Source organism: Lissotriton helveticus, chromosome 11, assembly GCF_964261635.1.
Source record: "Lissotriton helveticus chromosome 11, aLisHel1.1, whole genome shotgun sequence".
Taxonomy (NCBI): Eukaryota; Metazoa; Chordata; class Amphibia; order Caudata; family Salamandridae; genus Lissotriton; species Lissotriton helveticus.
This window is the reverse complement of record NC_136072.1, coordinates 237499604-237520852: the sequence shown is the minus strand read 5'-3', so window position 1 is coordinate 237520852 and position 21249 is coordinate 237499604. Positions and strand designations below refer to the sequence as shown.

The window sequence follows — 21249 nt, the reverse complement described above, 5'->3', positions numbered from 1 at the left end:
AAGTGCGGGCCAGTTTTTGTTTCTTAAACGGCTCATCACTCATGTCCTGTCACCTCTCCGCCCCCGCGGAGAATCTGCCCACACATCTTAACATAAAGCGACGCTGCCAGTTTCTCTGCGTGAAGGAGACAGGCAGGCTGGCCGAGGGAGCCGCCCTCCCCACCGAGAGGAATTGTAGGTCGCCCTCCTGCTGATCGGAGTTGTTCATAATTGAATTAACGTGTTTGTGGTCGCACGGCAAAACGTGAATACTCCTGCCTGATAATATGGGGGGGCTCGTAAATGAGGCCAGTTCAGGGTATTCACACGACGTGATAATTATCTGTAAACACATACATTGTTATACAAACTAATGACCGCGTGATTGGTCTCTGGACGGGATTCTGATGTTTATCTCTAGCCGGGCAGTGTGAAGAGCAGTTTGGCCAAGATAGGAATCTGGTGGGCCTGTACACTCACAACCCTTGAATTTCCCCTACCTAAAATACAATTCATTGCAATATGTTCTGTGAGTTCCTCAGGTTTGTGATTAAATAGTTTTAAGGTGCAAGCGGACTTTTGTCCATTGTTGCAGTTTATTAATTGCCCAAACACCCACCCACTTCATTTTTGGGTACATTAGAAGCCACTTCTGGGATTTTCTCCGTTGGAATACCATACCGGTACCTTTACTGAGCTGCGTCACCATTCCCATAATACACAACTTGGGCACAATTTAACATTTGCTATCCAGTGGCCTGGTTCTGCCACTCAGCGCGAACACTTCCCGCTTGCAGCCCGCCTTCCTGCTGGTGAGTTCAATCTGGGCGGCATGTGGCGCGTTGGGTCTCACGGGATTAACTCCCCATCACTGGCAGAGACAAGACAACATGAATGAATGGCTGCCTTTCCCATGCAAATCGGCTGTCAGGTAAGATAAAGCGAGCCGCCGGGCCAGCAGAGCTGCTACCGCTTCGACGCCATTATCGCGGCTTTGTCGCTTTACGAGAATAGTGGGTTTAGCGGCGGCAGCCTCTTCAAAGGGAGCCCGCCTCGGGGCCACACACTGGCCGCTGGTGACTCACTCCCTGCTCTCCTCACCCCGACAGCTCACACACACTGCGCGGGAAAACACAGCCTCTCGCTTCCGACTGCACCTCGGGCGCGAGGCCGCGGGAGAGCACCAGAGCGCGCGCGCAACTCGAGCCGCGCGGTGACGCACACACACAAACACTGAGCGGGAAAGGCCCACGTGCACCAGGGGAGGTGGACTTGTATTTTGAACATGAATAAACTGCGGCCTGTGAAACTCCAGCACATGTATACGGCTGTACAATGTGTACATCCCTAAAGGAAAGCATTAGTAGTCTTGGCAGAGTTGCCCGCGTGCCGTTATTACAGTGTATTTATGGTGAGCCAAAGTTAGAGACCTACATCAGGGCTTTAGTCAGTGAGATAAAGAAACTAGGGGCTGTAAAAGGGGCGTGGCGTGCCACCCGACTGGTATTTTGTTTTTTTCTGTCATTGCATTCAGATATGTGATACAACAAAACATTACACTTACAACAAGCCCGGACTATTGGCTTTGTCAGTGGTTGTTAGCTGCTTAAGATAAATAAGCAAAAACTATGGTTTTGTTGTATATAATATTAAAAATGCTCCAGTTCTGAAATGATGAGACTGTGAAAGAATTAAAACGAGTCTCTTTGAAGTTACATCAAAGGTTTTGAGCACAGGTACTGCTGCAGAGTAGATTTTTTCACTTTGAGGGCAAAAATGGAGAGCACGATAGGGACCCTTCTCAGCACCTGCTTTTAAGCTGAGCACCGGCAGGATCCGGCCCCCTTAAAGCCCTGACCTACATCATAGTTTGGGTTCAAGTGACCACAGGTTTATAGGTCAGAAAGGCTGATTCAGCCTTTCCTATTCACAAGATGGTAAAAGGAGTATTGTGAGAAGTAATAGCACCTGTTTGTGGATTTAGGGATGGGCAAGCCTCACACATACTGGCTAATTGCACACAAGAAAGTGGTAGGTAACAGTAACAATACTGACCACTTTATTAGCAAGCAAGATAACTCAGTGAGTTGGAATTCTCACTGCTGACATTCTCTATAATATGCAGGTCCCACATTTTAATACCCGCAAGTCCAGCTCCGTCTTCCACCCTTCCAAGATCAGTAAAAAAGTACCATTAAAATAGTCAGTAGCTTTTTTGATTTAGTACACTTAAATGGCTTGTATAGTGAGCTAGGCCGAACAGATTGAGAAAAAATCTCCCCAAATGCTTTAACCTTCCACTCAGATTCAACAACACTGCACATAATCTGGGAGTTGTAGGGTTGTATGAGAGTCCTACTTGACCTTTGTCACCCATATAGTTGTTGAGGCAATTGTAGCTTATTTCTATTGTACATAGTTTAAAGACATCCTGAATGCATAGTTGGTTCGACGATAAATTGAAAACTTTACTATACCAGTGCTATACATAGAGGCCACAGTAAATGCCAAATTGAACAACTACTGAACTTACAGAGTATGGCAGCCTGTCTGTTCCTGAAAAAAGATGTAATATTTTGGGAATTGCCATGCCTCTCTTCACTGCCTCTCGTTGTGTAAACAAATTGCATTCAGAGTGGTTGGTGTGGTTTCAGATGCAGCAAAGGGACAGGACAGATCCTACATATTTATGGGGAAAACCCCTTGCACTAGCTCCCAACAACTAGATCAGACAATCACATTTTGTTGCCCACCCAAGGTACAGACTCATTAGGAAAAAGGCTTTGCAGATTTTCAGTGCTGGGGCCAAAAATCTGGGCTCACTGCACGAAGACACTAAAATCGCCCACCTTTCTGAGGTTTATGAGGATGATTAAAATTAAAGTCTTTCTATGTAAGCTTTAAGTTGCCACAGGATGGGCTAAATTGGTGATCGGCGCAGCAACCATGTACACTGTCTGCAGATTCATTTTTTTAGTCTGTTTAGTCTGGAAATAATTCATTTTCTGGATCTTTCTTCATAAGCACAATACAAAGATAAAACCTAGTCAATGCATCAACAGCTCCAACCATAGCCAGAGGAGAAAAGTGAGTAGAAAAAAGTTCCTTTGTAAGTTGATGTGTTCGTTTTAGCTATGACAAAAGATGATGCTAAACAGATATTCTCTTTTCAACTATTACTCCTTCAGAGCTCTGTTTTTTTCCATACAACACTAAATTGTGTCCAGGCCCACTTGTCAGAAATAAACAATATGGTCTACAAGGTGATTGATAGTTTTCTTTCTGGTTTGTTTGGCCTAATGTAATGGATGTGAAATGCAGGTGGTGCTCGATTTGTGTCAGTGTTTTCAGGTGATGGGAATCTTCACTCATTTTTGGGGACTTCATACCTCTCCACTTTGGAAAAACAAGCTTTGGCTAGGTTTGCCAATATAAACTAAAAGAACCTTGCTGAAACCCAGACCTTTTGGCTTTGTCAATGCTTGTTTTGTCCTTGCTGTGACGCAAAGTCGGACTTTGCAGCATTTCCTTTAGAATAAAGTTGAGAAATGTAGGTGCCTATGTTGTGACTGTGTAGTCACTAATTGTAGAGGGTCATTGTGCTATGTAACCTTGCTGCTTAATAGAATGGGACACTTCATTGCCCAAGCTGTGGGCCTACTAACAGAGAGCAGGTAATTACGAGTGGTTATTGCCTTGCAGTTTGGGGAAATACATATATTACCATGATCTGCTCCCTTCCTGCGCAGGGCCCCCGTCCCAAAAGATGGACACTCTGCTGGGCAGCAGGATCAAAGAAATGCCTGCCTGATAGAATAAGTGCTGGAAGTCAGGGTGCCTTGATGCAGCACCATCAAAACAACAATGCTGGAGTTCTGAAGGCGAATTAGCATTATTGATGACTTTAAATTTTGTTTTTATCTTCTAAATAACGTGTATTTGTAAAGCGCACGTTCACCCGAAGAGTATCTTGACGCTGAATAACAGATGATTGATACCCAACTCAGTGGTACTTATTTCTTCGACCTCAAAAGGATGACAGTCTGAGTGGACCTTGTCATATTTGCTGTGTGATTTTGGACAGAGGACAAATGTCAGTCTAGTCTGTTGACAGATTGCCGCTTATTCTTTGAACCTGGAAACTGGTGTTTACTTTTCTTTATTTTACTACAAAGGGTGAGAATTTTGTAAAGACAAAAATATGACAATTGTGCTGTGTGAATGGAAAGGCTGTAGGGTGTTTTCTTCTGACACATACAAATATTCAAATATCTACAATTGAAATGTACAAATATTTCAAAATAAATAAACCATTAGAAGCCCAAATAAAACAATTTTTTCCAAATTCTGAAGTGTGATTAGATCCAAGATTTTAATTGGATGAAAACAAACCAAGACACTTTACTTAGTGATGCAGAAATGGCAAATATTGCTGAATACCGATCTCCACACATTATCATTTGTGCTCAATATAGTTTTATCAGTAAAACGGAATGTCTGTGTAAATTTAGAGGCCATTTCAATGGAATGTACAGTCTGTAAATGACCGTGCACTAGCACACAATGCTTTAGTAATATATTTGGGACAGTGTGCTCCTAAATGCAATACCAGCCTAGTACTATACCCTTACACACCCCTCCATTGCTGAATGGGTGTGGCTCATCTGTGGCACTTGGGTTCTTTTGTGATGCTTGACATTTCTCAATCCCTATGAATTCAGTGATATAACATTGATGGCATCGCCTCCAGTCTGAAAGTATTCCAACACCACTACCTGCCAGCCTGCTTGCTCTTGCCACCTCTCTCTCTTTGATTTAAGACACATAGCCTATTCACAGCCTTCACACTCCCTCCCAGTGACCACTTCCTTCGTGAAAAACTCATTATGTTCCCCTATAAAGCTGAGATTGGTTGAAGCATGTTCTCTCTGCAGCCACTGTGCTCTGCTCCTCTGCTCAGTCCTTTAAGGTTCTGTGATGAAGCACGGAGATGAGAACTTGAAAAAAGCGTTGTCTGTTTTTGATGCAAGCTTTGGCAAAGCCAATAGGTCTCGGTTTAATCGGCTAGCACATGCTGCATCAGCACATTATAGATACACTGGAGGGAGCCAGCAGGAGTGGACAGATAGGGCTATAGTTGTAAAGTAGTCCCTCGTGCTGTTCAGAGCAAGCACTCCCCTATAGAGCAAGGTTATGTTCAAACAGCCAAAAGCATTAGGTGAGAGGTGAATAGTCACGTGGGCTGAGTCAAGACATGATTGACAAAGCCTCAAGCCAATGGCTTAAGAAGGCTGACCGAAGAAAGCTGACTTTGATATGGGCAGATCCCAAGTCAGCACTCTTTATATTGTTAGCAGTAGGTCAGTTTCACAGCTGTTCTGGCAAATCTCAGGTTTACAAAAACCTGGGAAGATGTTGAAAGAGGGACTGTAGACGTGGGGCAGGATAAGGAACAAAAAGACACACCAGCCAACACAGAAATTGACTGAACAGACTGATGATAGTTGTAAGCATTCTGAGAGGCTGGCCAGATCCTAGCATTCTATAGTAGGTGCTAATAGCATGCAAGTTGCTGGGGCGGTGGAATTTGGCAGAATGGCTGCAGGTATCAGTGCATGGACATCCACACCATTTTATTACAATGCATTAACGTTATTATAATGAATCCCATCCCCTTTATAATACGACCCTGGAATCTTTCCATGTGCAGAACATTTGGAGAGTGCTGCGCTTTGGATGTAAGGGAGGCCACAGTCAACGAAAAATTGTCCATGCATTGTCAATCGTGTGAACTTCGGACTAAGCATATCAAGCTGTCTGCAAATTTGTCAAAGGTTTCCAAATTTTTCTGATGACACACCAATCCTTATGTCAATGTACAGCAAGGATGGTAAGTGTAAGCCTTGTCAATTCTATAGCAATCCACACTTGACATGCCACACTCGTTACCTATATTAGTGAACCTTAAAGCACCAACTTCCTACTACAGTTTTGGCCACACCTTGCAATTGTTAACAACATTTTCTGAATTGAGTCTTTGTCCTGAATAATAGGGTAAAACTAGTCTGACTTGCCAAGCTGGAAGATTCGGTTACTCAACCTGCCGCTGGTTTGACACCATTCGCACTGGTGCCAAAAATAGAAGCAGTTTCATTTCTAGAAAACATGTCGCCGTTGTAATCCCACCGCTGGAAAGATTGTGAAGGTGAACGCAGCAGAGAGTGGATGCCTTGTATGTCCACTCAGAGCTCTGACTACATGGACCTCAAGAGTTTGTATTAGTTCAAATAATGCAGTGGCACAGCAAGGAGACCACAAATTGTGTTGCTGTTCATTCAAACAACTGACTGTCAGATTTCCCAGGACTTCTCGCACTTCAAGGAAACGTGCTTCTTTATGTTAGTACAGTGGTGTCCGACATAAGTCAAGGCGGGTCCAAACCATACCAGATTTTCTAGATAACCATTGACAAAAAGGTAAGCTCCATTTAGATTAATTCAATATGCATTTTACATTTGTGGATAACCTGAAATCTGGCCTGGACCTAGGCCCCCGCTTCCACATTAAACACAACTGTAGTTGTCCTCTTTTTGGGTCAATTTAACCGTAAGCCATTAACCCTACTGCGGTTTTGAGTGAGCTATTCAGATAAGTTAAGATGGACTTTAATGTAACTCGCAGATATCGGATATGACTGTTCCCTCTTCATTTATCTCCCAAACTCAAGGCTCCCCAAGAACGGCTTATCGGGAATTTGTTTTATAGTGTGCATTTAATCAGTATATAATTTTACACACCACTGCTTGGTGAGCAGAATCTATTTTATTTTAGAAAATTGATGTCTCAGTTTGCCTGGGATGTCACTTTCACAAGAGGTACAAGGAAGTTCGAAATTTGTCTATCATGCATGTGACCGTGACTTGCATAGACTCTACATAAGGTAATACAGCTACGCGGCCATGCCAGTGCCATCTGTGCTATAAAATGAACGGTGATCGTCCTGTATGCAGAAAACGCACGTGCCGCGGGCTTTGGAACTCCACCAACATTAGTGTCGATTAGAGATGGGCTCACTGAGCCAATGAACATTAAAATGTGGTTATAGATTCCGAATGACCATTGAATTTGGAAATTCTTCCGCAGACATTTATTACATGTACATTTTTCTCTTACATATTTACTGTGGATATCCATAAATTATGACTGGATTTTGCACCTTGATGGACAGATGATCCCGGCCATACTCTGTCTGATTCATAATGATTTTGCTGTGTCTTACTCTTGTAGTACCCCGGAACTCCAGTCACACCTACTCTTCAAAATGTTTGTTTTAATGTAGATTGAAGATACCAGGAGAAGCAAGTTCGTGTTGCGCTTACTGCGCTGTATTGTGTTCAATAATGCCCTTTTCTACTGGAGGATGAAAAAATTCTACAGAAAAATAGTTACATAAAAATGTGCTTGTTCTGTTGAACATTTTTATTTACTGATAGAAACAACACAGATATATTAGTATGAGTTTGTTGCATGTTCATGGTAGTTGACAAGCATCCAATATACATGCAACAGTCATGGTTGATGAACGGACATATGATTATGGCAGCAGGTGCTGAGAGAAGTTGATGGTAGCTCCTTCTGCAAAGAACTAAAAGTTTGGGTGTATACACTCATTTTTGCAAAATTTTATGAAAACGATTGGGTTATATTTCCCAAAGTGTTCTTTCTCGTATGCCTCAGGAAAATTGACGGTAATGGCACACTTTATGTTCAAAAGTTACATGACCTACTAAGCGAGACTGGTAAAACAAGAAAAGGTCTTCTGCAAGACATTTAGCAAACTTTGCTCCTGCAAAAAACGCAAGATTTTGCAGGTGGAAAAAAGTTTTGTCCAAGACCAAACATAAACTGGTAATAAATGTCTCAATGCAACTAGATATCTTACCCGGTGGGAGCCACAACCTCTCTTACATTGGCTAGTTATCCAGTGATAACACAATGAAGCAAAACCGTTTGCTGAACTATTGCTTGTAATTATTCCGCTTTGCTCCATTTAAACACCTAAAACCTCCTTTTTAATTGACTAGTGCTTAAAAAGTGGGTGCACAACAATGTCAAAGCCATTCCTTTGCACTTAAATCAAAAGCCCCGGTGCTTTCCATAAGTTACCCACCATTTGCTCAGAATGTGCTCCTTGCACAAGGAGCCTGGTCAATGAAGAAACCCATGGAGCGAACTTGTGATGCCAAGTCTGTGGGTGTGCTGTAAAGTGAGCTTGAGATATGATGCCTGTAATCTGGGCTGGTGACAATTGAGGTGCCTATATTTAGAGTTTATTCTAGAGAAAACGACAGGATCTACAGGTCTTTAGAGACAAAGGCCCGCGCTGAAGTGGGTGGACACCAGCATCAGTTAATCCCTAGAACATAGATGCTCACAAGCGTAAACCCTGTCCCCAGTAACAGAATAAAAACGTGTATGGTCATGTCTTGTTTCTCAACCTTTCTAAACAGCTTGCCGGATATGTGCTTTGTTCTTGCAAGTCTGGACATGCCATAGTTGAGATTGCAGGCTCCTTGGGCAGACTGTGGGAATTCAGCCAGAGTGCTCGTTCCGGCGAGCGGTCTACTGGGAGGCAGTGGATCGATGATGATGTCATGGCACCATTGTGCTGTGATTGTATATTCCCTCCCTCTTTGATGTGGCTGGCCAGTGCATGAGACCTGCATCCAGAACAGAGAATGGACGCGGTCGTTTGTAGTCCGTGCGGATCTTCTTTGCGGGTCGGTGATGGATGACAACGTGGAATAGTTTCTAGCCATTCCATATGTCAACTCACCCTCATTGGCCGGTGTCTGCCTCTTCTTAACAATATTCACCATCCTAAATAGCAACATGGATTCACTGACGTGTGTATATATATATATATATATATATATATATATATATATATATATATATATATATATATATATATATATTCAATCAATCATACTCCAGTCCATTCAATCCTTGGACAGTATGAGGCACGAACGCAAAATAGCGTGTTTAAAGACGCTATTTTGCGTTCGTGCTTCATACTGTCCAAGGATTGAATGGACTGGAGTATGATTGATTGAATTGTTGGGCTCGCTGCCCGGCACGAACCACTGTTGCTGCGGGAGGGTCCAAGCGAAGTACGGCTTTCAGCTGTGCAGTTTCTTGATATATATATATATGTATATATATACCCCCTCTCTGCAAATGTGCCTCCCCTCTAAATTGGTTTTATTCCATTGACTTTAATGGGATCGCCCTGGTACACATCTGGCTTTTGAGTTCCAGCTGGTCGACAGGTATGCGTTTGGATTTATTACTGGTCGCCAGTTAAGTTTGGGGTACGGGTATATGTTTAAAGCTTAGTGATCTTTTAGCATCATATTTTGTGTATCAGATTTTAATGCAGATGTATGGAATCTGTTTGGTGGATATTTTATTTTAGCATAAATTTACGAAAGATTTCCTGTATGCAACTGCCTTTAAGAAAGATGTGTTTGTGTTTTCAACTTAATCAAGTTTTGCAGAGGGCTCTAGCTACCCATATTGCTTCCATATTTTATTTCATTCTGGGCATAAATAATCCATTAGTACTTTTTTCTTTTTTCAAAATTATTTTATTGAAGAAAAAAAAAGAAGATTTTACAAGTATAATACAATACAGTACAGTAGTGTTGCGGGGGCATAGACATATGATCTCAAGGCAATTGTTGTATGTAGTTACATTTGGTACTGATTGTTGATCTGTGTGGCAGGTGTTACGTTTGCCCCTAAGTTCTCTTGGCTGAGAGAGAAAGAAGAAAGAAGAGAGATGGGGGGGCGCGGTTGAGCCCTGGCCTTTGTTGGCCTGAGGGGGTTTATAGGTCTAAGGGGGTTTGTATGCTCTAAGGTATGAGTCTAGGGCTTCCCACATTTCCCCTCTGGCTATATCCACTAATCCTCTGTGGGTCCCGGAGTAGCGTGCTACCCGCCGAAAAAGCGCTTTGACGCCTCGTCAGGGGTAGTAAGCGCTATATAAATGCAATTACAATACAATACAATACAATATGGTTCGCTGAGTGTTTCGCGGTGATGTTGTCGGCGCCTCTCAGGAAGGTTACCCAGTTAAACCACCTCTTAAATGTTGCTTTGCTAGTGTTTTTCCAGTTCGCTAATATTGTCTTAATGGCCGCTGTGAGTAGAAGGTCCACAGGTTCCCTGTCTCCCCTAGATACTAGGTCTGGGGCCAAAAACGCTGTGGTAATTCCTTCTAGGCCTTGTTGAATGTTCCCCCCTACTATTGTGTTGATGAGGATATACACTTTGCTCCAAAAGTTGTTGACTTTAGGGCATTCGTAGATAATGTGGGTCAGATCTCCTTTCTCTTTATGGCAGTTCCAACATATGTCGGTTTCTGTGGCGCCTACTGCCGCTAATCGGGCTGGCGTCCAGAACATTCTGTGCAGTAGCCAGAACTTTGTTTGCGCTAGTTGTGGGGATACTTTGTTCTTGGAGGCTGAGACCCAGAGCTTGGATTTCTCATCTTCGCTGAATGTTCTGTTGTGTTTTGTTTCCCAGACCGACATGGTTTTGGTGCTTAACGTCGACGTGCATGGGCATATGAGTTTGTATAGATGGGCGGTTTGGTGACCTAACCTGTTGAGGTTTTGCGCGTATTCTATGATGGAGGGATTCCCTTTGGATAGGTTTGCCTTAGCAATGGCAGCTTTGATCTTAAGAAATTCGTAGAATTCAATGTTGGGTAGGTTGAGGGACTTTTTCAGCGTCTCAAATGTGAGCGGAGTGCCCTCTTTCTCTAATTGGGCAGGAGTTGTGATCCCTCTCTCATACCACTCTTTGTTTGCCAGTGTTTTGCCCCTGTAGGTTATTCTCGAGTTGTGCCAGATCGACTCCCATTTTGACCTTTTGATGCTGCGTTCCATTTCTTTGTCTACTCTCAAGAGTGCTATCCTAGTATTTTTGAGCACGGAATTGTTAGCCTCTGGGTGCCTTGTTCCTACTCCAGAATACACAACAGTCTGGCTCGATCTAGAGAGAGACATCCTGGGGGGGGCAACCCAGTAGCACTACTCACAGCATTAGCATATTTTGACACCTCTTTACACCTGAGACGCTCAAGTTGATTCACCGGGACAAAAAATATGCTTTGAGGGTGGGGGGAGGAGCAAAGAGGACCGGGTGGGGGAAGTGGAAAAGCAGTACATGAGGGTGTGGGAGAGAGAAATGTTGGAGAGCTTGTGGGAAGAACCTGGAGGCCGGGGGAGGGAAAGGAACACTCAAGAGACAGTGGCACACAAGAATGACAGCAATACAGAGTGGGAGAGTAGTGTGTGAGGGAGAAAACAACACACGATGGGGAGTGGTACATGAAAGAAAAAAACTTGAGTGTAGTACATGAGAGTAAGAACTGGAAAACACATGCAATGTCATGGAGTGCTTAATCAAAAAGAAAACAAATGAGTTGCCTAAAATTGAACAGTGGAAGGATACATATCAGATAATTCAAGATGATGGTAAAGAGGCTGTGCTCTATGGGAGGGACACACAAAATAGATAAGGCAAACTATCAAATAGGAAGCAAGGAAATGAAAGTCAATTAAGTCAGCCAATTGTAAGCAAGTCAGCCAATTGTAAGCAATTGGTGGGCTTGAAGCCCATTGTGTGTTCTTGGCAACCCCACGGCAGATCTTTTTTTGCCAGACAGCTAAATTCGATCTAAAAATGCTATTTTGGAAAATTTGAGGCAATGGGGGATTTAGCTGTCCCAGAAAAAAAGAACTAGAATCTATAAGGGTCATGAAGAGGATGATACTTTAAAGTGTCCTGAAAAAAAAGGCGATCATAGCCAATTTTTTTTATAAAGAAACGCTGAGGCAGTAAATATACAAAACAAAAAAATATTGCTTTCGTAAAACAGTGCATCTATGAGATAAAGACATTTATGCGACATGATTTAGCGTACTATTGAAATATAAAACAGTCCCTCATGCACAGCAATGCAAGAACTCCATAGAAGGCAGAAAGATAACCGAACAGCCAGTAGCATGAAATATGAGAACAATACCCATTCTTGGCGGAGCCAAATCCTACTCTGTTTATTTTAAAGAGCTAATAACAATTGATCTTGTAGCCAGCTGCTAAAAGTGGCAGTTTAGTTCTACATAAAGAGTATGTGCGATTCTCCACGGAGTGCACAGCTGGTGCTGTGTTTTAGCTTTGCCTCACTCGGTGCTGTCAATTCAATGCAATAAAATAATGTTATGTTTAGTATCATTGCCTTTAAGGGCGAAATAACGGGGTTGTGGGGCGGATTGGGGGTGTGATGTTGACTGCTAGTGGGTCGTGCATAATACATTCTTTTATGTTCTGCAGGACTAGCCATGTTTTTCTGGCATGGTCTGAAGAGACAGATAAACAATTTCCGTGCTTTTCTCGGTGCCAAGGGGCAGAGATGTGCTGAATGTATCCTGTACTCGCACAGAGGCCGGCTCACATTCACGCTGTGCTTTCCCTAAAATGGCCGTCACTGGCGCACACAGCGGGCCTGTTCACGGCGCTCCCCTGCGTAGGCCTTCAATGCATCCCTGTGTTGGCTGCTTTAAGCATCTGTTCCCATAGGTCTAAATTAAACCTCATTTTAGTAGCATTTGAACACACAGGACTGCACAGAAATGCGGCAGTTGGACTGGATTCAATGTACTCCATGGTTTATTGTATGTGAGTTTTTCTGGGTGAAGGTTTGCAGGGCAGTATTCCTCAGCAGTGGTGCAGGCATGGCGGTGCAGCCATTCAGCAGCAGCCCTGCATTTATCTGCCAAGGATTTAGGCATTGTACGATAAATGCATTTATTGTCTGCTCATTTATATAGCTTCGAAATCCAAATCTTGCAGATTGTTTTTGTGTATTTTAGAGCGCCTCATTTAGTCTTTTAGTTTTACACCCACGTGATTGACTATTAAGTAAAACTAGGCAGACGAAGGGGCAGATTTACAATAACTGGCGCATCCCTGCATATCAGCAGGGATGCGCCAGTTATTGTGCGCCATGCCTCCGCCACCATGGATGCGCTGCATTTACAATGCGGCGCACCATGGGGCAAAAACGGCACAGATGCGTGACTCATCTGTGCCGTAAAAGCGGCGGATTGCTGGAGTTGCATCGCAAGAGCGACGCAACTTCAGCAATGCTCGGGGAGGCCCTATTCTTACAATGCTGCATCAATCCTTACGCCTACTTCAAGCAGGCGCAGGGTTTTGTTGCAGCATGGGCCCAAAAGTGACTGAGTGAAATCTTGTAGATTTCACTCAGCCACTTTTAGGAGGCATTCCTGCGCCGGAAAGCGCCCCCTCCCCCGTGCAGGAACGCCTCCTTCTGGCGCAGGGCTTTAAAACGGGACGCATCTCCCAGATGCGTCAAGTTGTAAGTACCCCGCACCATGGCATATCTTTTGCGCTGCCGCTGCGTCACAAAAGTGACGCAACAGCGGCATAAAAGGGGTGCAAGCGGCTTGTAAATCTGCCCCGAAATTTCTTCCGCTTTTTAATTCTATTTACCACTTAAAAGTCCAGTGCGGCTACTGTGACTTTCCAAGCTAGAAACCCTGCTTGAAACCTTTCACTGTTCTACGGAGTGGTGGCCTCACTGGTGCCTGGATGTCTTTTGTCATATGACGGTGACTGTCCCAACTCTTTAAACAATGGTCAGTTATAACTAGCAGTGATTGTTTGCAAGAAGCAGTAAGCCTGGCATCTGGTGCCACTGAAGAGATATTCTTTACCTGGACACCAAATGAGTGCTTGCGACCGATCTCGGTGTTGAGCAGATGTGTGCCTTTTCTTACCTACATGACTACCTGCTCGGAGACCATCTTAGTGCAGGAGAATCACTCCCTTCGGCTGCTTTTGAGGACATTGACTGTCCCTTTAACGGTTACTTGTGATCTGTCTCCTAGGATGTAGTGAAACAGTGCCGGTCCAGTGTTTACTTGTCTCAAGAGATTGTTGGCCAACAATCACTGTAGTAGATGGAACATCTGTGCATTGGTCCTCCGAAAGGGACTTATGATTCTGAAGTGTAGTAGGGCATAAAGAACTGTGCATGGTAAAGTGTGGAAAACTGAGAGTTTTTACCCAGGGCATCAGGACAAGGATTGGGAAGCTCAAGTTGTCTGTAATTTGGGAAACCAATGGGAGTGAAGCATCTTTCTGCTGATTCATATGCACAAACAGTTTTATGTTGTTTGCCCCTTGTGCTCCTCACCACCCACATCTTCTCTTGCCCTTTCTTCCCCACCACCTGTAGTCCACAGAGAGGTGAGTAGAGTTGCTGCTAGCAGCCACACATATCATAAAATGCCTGGTCACTCCAATCTGGTGTTAGCTTAAAGCACAGGATCTAATTCCTGTCCTGTGTGTACTCTACAATATTGCCATAAACTCATTCCAGTTCAGGGGCTGCAACTCATGCTACGGTTTGAAGAACCACACACCAAACACTTGGCAATATTGAGTGTCTGTGGCACACAGCGCAATAGCCAGGCGCCCATAACTTCATCAGACCGGAATTGAAAACATTAAAGCCATCTCCAGGTTGCACCCTCCGAGCAACACGGAGGAGAGCTAATAAGACATTCTTTATCCCACCCACACTGGACTTTACCGTTACCTTTCGATCATGATTACTGTACACAGTCTCTTATTGTATGACGGGGCTCTGTTACTTGCTAGCAAAGCTTCTCCATTCCATGCACACATACAAGAGTGTTAGACCCAAGGGTGTGGATCCTCAATATAGACTGCAGAATAACGCGGGACCCTAACATCATGGACCGAACATCAAGTGGCAAAATATCGAAAGGAAAGTATGTGTAGCTTTTCCATAGCTAACTCCATATCTAGATCCAAATCTTCATGGTACATAGATGTGAGGTTAGAAAGAGTAAATCTAAACCTCCCTGTATTGCCTAATTGGCATGATATCAAGCGAAAAAAATATGCAATACGATATACCTCCCTGTATGCACTTACCTTTCCATAGTTTGCCTCTCAATATGTGCCATGATGTTCTTGTACTCCGTATTCCAGAGTACAATCAACCTATGCAGCTTTCTCGTAGCCCTTAGCCCAGACACAGTGAATGCATCGATCATTCCATCAATTCCCCAACCGTTGAGCCGCATTTCGCCGTGTTCGCCTGTACGCACTGTCTTTGACACGTTATTCTGTTAAACGGGGTTGTGGTTGGGGTTGGGAGAAGAGTGTGCAGTGTTGCCAGAAGAAAGTGGCATTGAGGCGCTAAATTTTTCAGAAGTGGTTTCGCGTATATGGTGTATGTTCAAACGTTTGATGAGCAGGGTGCCCTCAAAGAGCAACAGGTTGGATCAAGTGTAGAAATACCTCCCTTGTGGTCAGAGCGCACCAGAAAGTGTTTCCTTTAAAGGAAAGGAAAATCATCCCTAGAAAAAAAACTATAACTTTGGCACAGCTTAAGCTGCACCTAGTAGCAGATTTCTGTCTATTGCAAGGAATCTCTGCTCGGATCCTATAAAGGTATTTTACATTTTCTGTACTTTAAGAATACAACCGTTTTGGTTCACTAATGTAAATAACGAACTTTAGCACTTGTATGCAACAATAATTCATACTTTAATTACCAGACCCATATTGAAAGCAGCAGCTTGCAGAGAGAACCCTTTATTCCGTGAAGAAATGAGATCCTCCTGTAGAATTTGTACAGGCGAACCTTCAATTTTACGTTGGCGTGAAACCTCAGGGATACACGCAGGCTTTGGCGTGAGATGGAGCCCCAGGAGGCGGGAGTCTCCCCTGCATCACACAGGTGTGCAGTTACACACCTGATTTCATAGATAGGGTCTCCATGCTGGAACCAATGGTTCTGAGGTCGCTCCACACACTGAGTGACTGTGCCCGAAGAAGAAGAAAGTCTGTCTGTGCGTCTGTCCTTGGGTGAACCCGGGCATTGGTTTGTGTCCAGTATGAGTGTTGGGTATTCTCATTTCTGTAAAATGTTATGAATAGCTAGAAGCAGTGATTGATCTTGTGCGAGTGAAATCCACCTTCAGTAGGTACATAATGAATTTGTTCCATGTGCTCCTTCGTCACTGTGGCAGTTTTCCACCGTCCATTGATACTTATGTAGCTTTATTGAATTCAGCGTGTGCCGGTCCAGTGGGGTTTGGACAACCTTGTGTCTTTAAGACTAAGTTCTTAAAATAACAGATGTGGTTAGGCGCTACGCCAGACCCTCTTTCAGCAGTTTTCTGTTCTTTTCTTGGTTTTTCATCTCTCCTTACTCTGTCCGTTTTCGAGTACCATTCTCTTTCCTGTGTCTGTACTGGCTGCATTTCTTGCCGAATTGCATGTGGTGTTCTGGGTGCACATTGCTTCGTCTGTTCGTGGCTATGGCTAATGCCCAGTTTGGAACCCTACTTCTTCTTCCTCCCTCGACTGAATTCTTTGCCTATTCATATGAAGAGATCTATTTCCTAAAAGCAGATCTAACCCTGGTCACCCTTTTAATTATACTGGCTTAATTTGTGAATGGGCCTTTTATTTTAGCCCTCATGTTCTTGCACCCCGCTCCCTTTCTCTTCTTCCTTCTTGCACTGGTCCTCTCTTTCTTCTTGTGTTCTGCTTTTACCTCTCATCGCCTTCCCTCTCCACTATTCTCTATCCGGTCTCAACCCTTCCATGATGACTCTCTTCTATTTCCTTTCTGCCTTTCCCTGTTTTCTGCTTCCGTCTTCTGATTCCTCGTTCCCCATACCCTCTTTCCTCAAAGTTCCATTGTTCTGATCTTCCTGTTCTCCCGCCACTTCTATTGTTCCATCTGTTATTTCCTCCACCTCTTATGCCTATTCTTCTCCCTCCCTGCCTTGTTACCATCATCACTCACTTCTGTTCACTTCTCTCCCCTGTCACCTACTAAACTTTCAACCTTTCTCTCATACTCTCGTCCGTTCCCTCATATTTACTCTTGTTTGCTCTTATGCCCTCCCGTTTCATCATCCCATCTCCTATGTGCTTATCCCACTTCCTTTCGCTTCCTCTCGGTTTCCAGTTTTTCTCCATATCCACTTTTTGTTCCCTCACTTTTTCTCCTTTCCCTTATATGTTCTCTTACACCGTCATTTCCATTCCGTTACCTTTCATTCATCGCTTTTTCTGTATTCATTTCCAGATTTTTTTCCCATTCTTTTAGTGTTGTCTTTTTCTGTCTCCTCTTACTACCTTTCCTCTCTCCTGGTCCTTTCTTTACTCCCTTCTGGCCTCCAACCCCAATCAGTTCCCCAATGTCCTCAGTCCTGTTGGCCCTGTCAGTTAGAGACTTCCTTAGGATACCATGAGTGACTGTATAAAACACAGTTTCCACTCACCACAGAGCCTCTGCCTTTCGGATGTCTCTCCTCTTCAAGGTCACTCTTCTACCTCCATACACCAAGGATCCAGAGATGAACAATTTGCTGAGAGGCTTGCTCGACCCGCTTTCTGGCCCAATCTTTACTGGTGGGGCTTCTGTCTTCTCCATCGTATTATATTGTCCTGGGGCAATTGCATAGCGCTTCATGTCCCTAACGAGGCCACAAAGTGCTCTCTTTTTCATCAGTTCCATAGTGATCCTTTTGGAGGGGTTTTGGCGGCCGTATGTCCTATGTAGGAGATACTGGTTGAGACATGTAAGGTTCAAAGACGGTGCAGTGTACATCGCAGTGCACCTGGATGGAGTGTTTCAGTGTGTGTGCAAGTGGAGTTGTGGACGTACACATCAACATACCTGTGTGTTAGAATCAAAGTAATTAATTTGTCACCACTTCTTATTTGCACAGGCTTGAGTTTCAGACATGGTCTGTTTAGACATAGGAGCTTCTCTGAATGTTATAACCGAATCTTTACTGAAACTTTGATAGCTTATTTACGCTTTTCCTCCTGAACTTTTTGTTCAATCCATTCTTGCCATACACAAAAGCAAATCTGTAAACAAAGAAATACCCTTGTTTTTGTGCGATTGGCATTCTCATATGTGCTAGTGGGGATATATTGGAGGTGGGCGATATACTCCACTCGCCGTTGGCAGAGTTTTGGCCACTCCATGTTACGCTAGGAACGCGGAGTTCTGGCCGAATTCTGCCAACCGACGTGTGGTAGAGTTATTTCTCGCGCTTGGCTAACCCACTGTAAGTTGGAAGTTGAGATTTGGTGTCCCCTATTGTGTTTTTCGGTAGCTAAGAGGACAACAGGCGAGATTTCTCCTACATGGGCAGTCGCTGGAGGTTACGACCGTTCGCAGTCAGAAAGCTGCTACTTGAGTAGAACATCAACTCTAGAAGCTGCGCCTTCTGGCGCGCCACGTGGTGCTGTTCGCGCTGAATTTTCAGTACCGAACCAGCTCCCGTCGCTAACTTACAGCACAAGCAGCGTGATGTGCCTTCTTCCGTCCATTCGTGGAATTCTGTGGAAGCTCGTGCCGGTTCTTTGTAACTCCATGGAGTTTCGTGGAGTTAAACTATGCGATTTCCACCCAGGCCTATAAGATATATTAAACAATGCGCTTGCCCCAGCTATCATTTAAGTGCATTGCAATGTTCTTTAGCAGCTGTTCAGTGCTTTAGGGACCAATAAACAGAAAGATGTCAACACCACCGGTGCTTCTTATTAATAGTTCTACTATTTTTTTTCCTTAGCCCTTTTCACCACAATTGTGCAGATTCATAGCAATGTAAATAGCTTGTTACTCTTACACAGCTCTCTGGTACTCCGTTTCCTTGTAAGTATGCAAGGCTTGGTCTGGGCAATCGGATGCAAGCTTGTGATCTGACCTCTGATACAGTTGCTTTAACTCCTTCGATGCTCATGACGAGCTCAGCTCGTCATGAGGTACACCTCTCGTACGCTCATGACGAGCTGAGCTCGTCATGAACCGCGTTTTTTTTAAAAATGCAGCGCACAGCGGGAAAATGCGCCGCACGGATGGTGTTAACCTACATAGCTGTCTTACCAGTGTGGCAAACATTCACGCTATGCCAGACTGACAGTTATGCTGAGACAATGGAAGGAGCTTTAAAAACAATTTCATATTTCTTTGTTTTTGTGTAAATTGTAAAAAAACAAAATCTTTTTTTTTTTATTAGATGTAGCTTTTTCTGTAAAATATGGAACTTCAGGACATCCCTTTGTGGTAGCATTGCAGGCTGTACTTTGCTCCTCTTTATGTGTATAACTGATCGCTGAACACATTTCTTTGTGATTTCGACCTTAATGTAGTCTTGCGATTGGTGCGCAGCCGTGAAGTGACCTAACCTCCTCCTGCTTCTTTTTTTGCAGCCATATTGAAAAGATCACGACATGGCAGGACCCACGGAAGACAATGACCCAGCAACCCATGACCCTGATGACGCACCACCCTCCTGCCCCTTCAACGACTATGTCACAGAGATCGCTGGCTATGTCGCAGCCCAATCTTGGTAAGCCATTTCGATTTATGATGTAATATCATTCTTTTCCAGATAGGTGGCACTAAGCGTCTGCTTTCAAATACATTTAGCTTTACTGACTTGGTTAAATGTAGAGATGGCTTTTGCTGTTGAAGCTACTACACCACTACACTGCTATAGGTTTATAGTTTTGAGATTTGACCATTCTCTTTATCTCTTTTGGTCTGTCTGTTCTCGCGAGTGTATGAAGTGACAATAAAGTCACTTTTGATAGGAACAGCCCTCCTATGAAACTTTATGGGCTGGATCAGAGAGGCAAAAGCAGAATTTGGAAACTGTAGAGTTATAATTCTGCGATTTTGAATGCTGTCCCAGGACATGAATCTGCCATGTTGGTCGACTTACCTCACAGGCACTTTGTAAAAAGTCTAAATGCTATTTCAATCTATTGAGCCTATAATCCAACTCCAAAACCATTACAAAAGGCTTAATAGTTTAAACCATTGTATATCCATAGTTGGATGCTGGGTATGTACTTCCGTCACCGATCACAGAATTATAATAGTAGAAAATGAAAGTAAATCTGAGTTTGATGGCCCAATATATTTCTTCTGAGTGTAAGAGGAAGAATATGTTGTTTTTAATTAATATATTTGATTGAACAGCTGAAGGTTTGCTACCGTGGGATTCATGTATTGCAGAGGGTGGGGACATGCCATGTAAGGGCTAGTGCATACATCTGGCTGTAACTGACCAGAGTTGGCATGAGGAAGAGCTGGTCAACTTTTGTGTCCAACACTCTTTGAATGCACTTTCCAAATTCTGCTTGCTCAATTCTCTGAAAATGCCAGGCGTGTGTTATCTACAGTGGCGTGAAGATTGGATTGCTTGATCCATGGGTTCTTGTTCTAGGTTATGGAACCCTTGCTGCACTGACAGATAGCATCCCCAAAATGAACATTCTTTGTTTGTATTGCGAGAAGGAAGGCTCTGAAAGAACATTTCTCCTGCCTCCCTCCCAGTCTTCGGCCTTGTTAAGCCCACTCTTGCATATACGGGTGAACCGTTTGGGGAGCTTCGATAGCTGCATAATGTAACCCTGCCTGGTGAGTTGCCTTAAGCCTTGCACAACACCCTTTTAGGATCTGTACCCCATATTCTACTCCCTCAACAGAACACTATGCCCTGTTGACAATTGTCACACCAACCTCCACAGTATTCCCTTCTTACACTTTCAACTTTGTCAGGATTAGATACTGTAGCAAAGATGTTTGACTGAATTTTGCCCATTTGGTATTTCTGTGATACTCGGTTTCTTGAGACTGGTGGCATTTAAAGCCCTTTGAAAATAATCTTTTAATGGGGTGGCACCCCTATTGTGAAGTGCTGTGAGGATACATTTGTGGGTTAAAAGCACACAAAGAATAGATGCCTCCTAGGTAGGACTTTGGAAACTGATCTATTACCCTTCTCTGATATTTAAAATGGCGACCCATCCAAGCACAGATTAATATCTTCATTAGTGAGAGCTGCACCACAAAGAGGTCTGGATTGAAGGGCAGTAGGCAGTCCCATTGGATCAGACCGGAAGCTTACCACAATAGATTAGTGTTCTGCCCTCTGGCGCTTAGTTTAGATATGCTTGAGTGCAGCGGAAGAGTGATTATGCTCTTGTGTCATAAACTTCTAGGGCGCCTTGGTTAGTGTGAGTAGGCCGACACTCTAAAAAGCCTTCAGGGAAGGGCCGGTCTCCTGACCGGTTGGGTATCACATGAGTTTTGCACAC

General features: G+C 43.8%; 1 protein-coding gene across 1 annotated transcript in view; it reads left to right on the top strand.

Moving 5' to 3' along the window:
* WWTR1 (WW domain containing transcription regulator 1) overlaps positions 1-21249 on the top strand; it is a 162750-nt gene that overhangs the window by 81208 nt on the left and 60293 nt on the right. Inside the window, 1 exon segment of the mRNA XM_078668026.1 lies at positions 19354-19493. Within this exon segment, the coding sequence (XP_078524152.1) occupies positions 19354-19493 (140 nt within the window).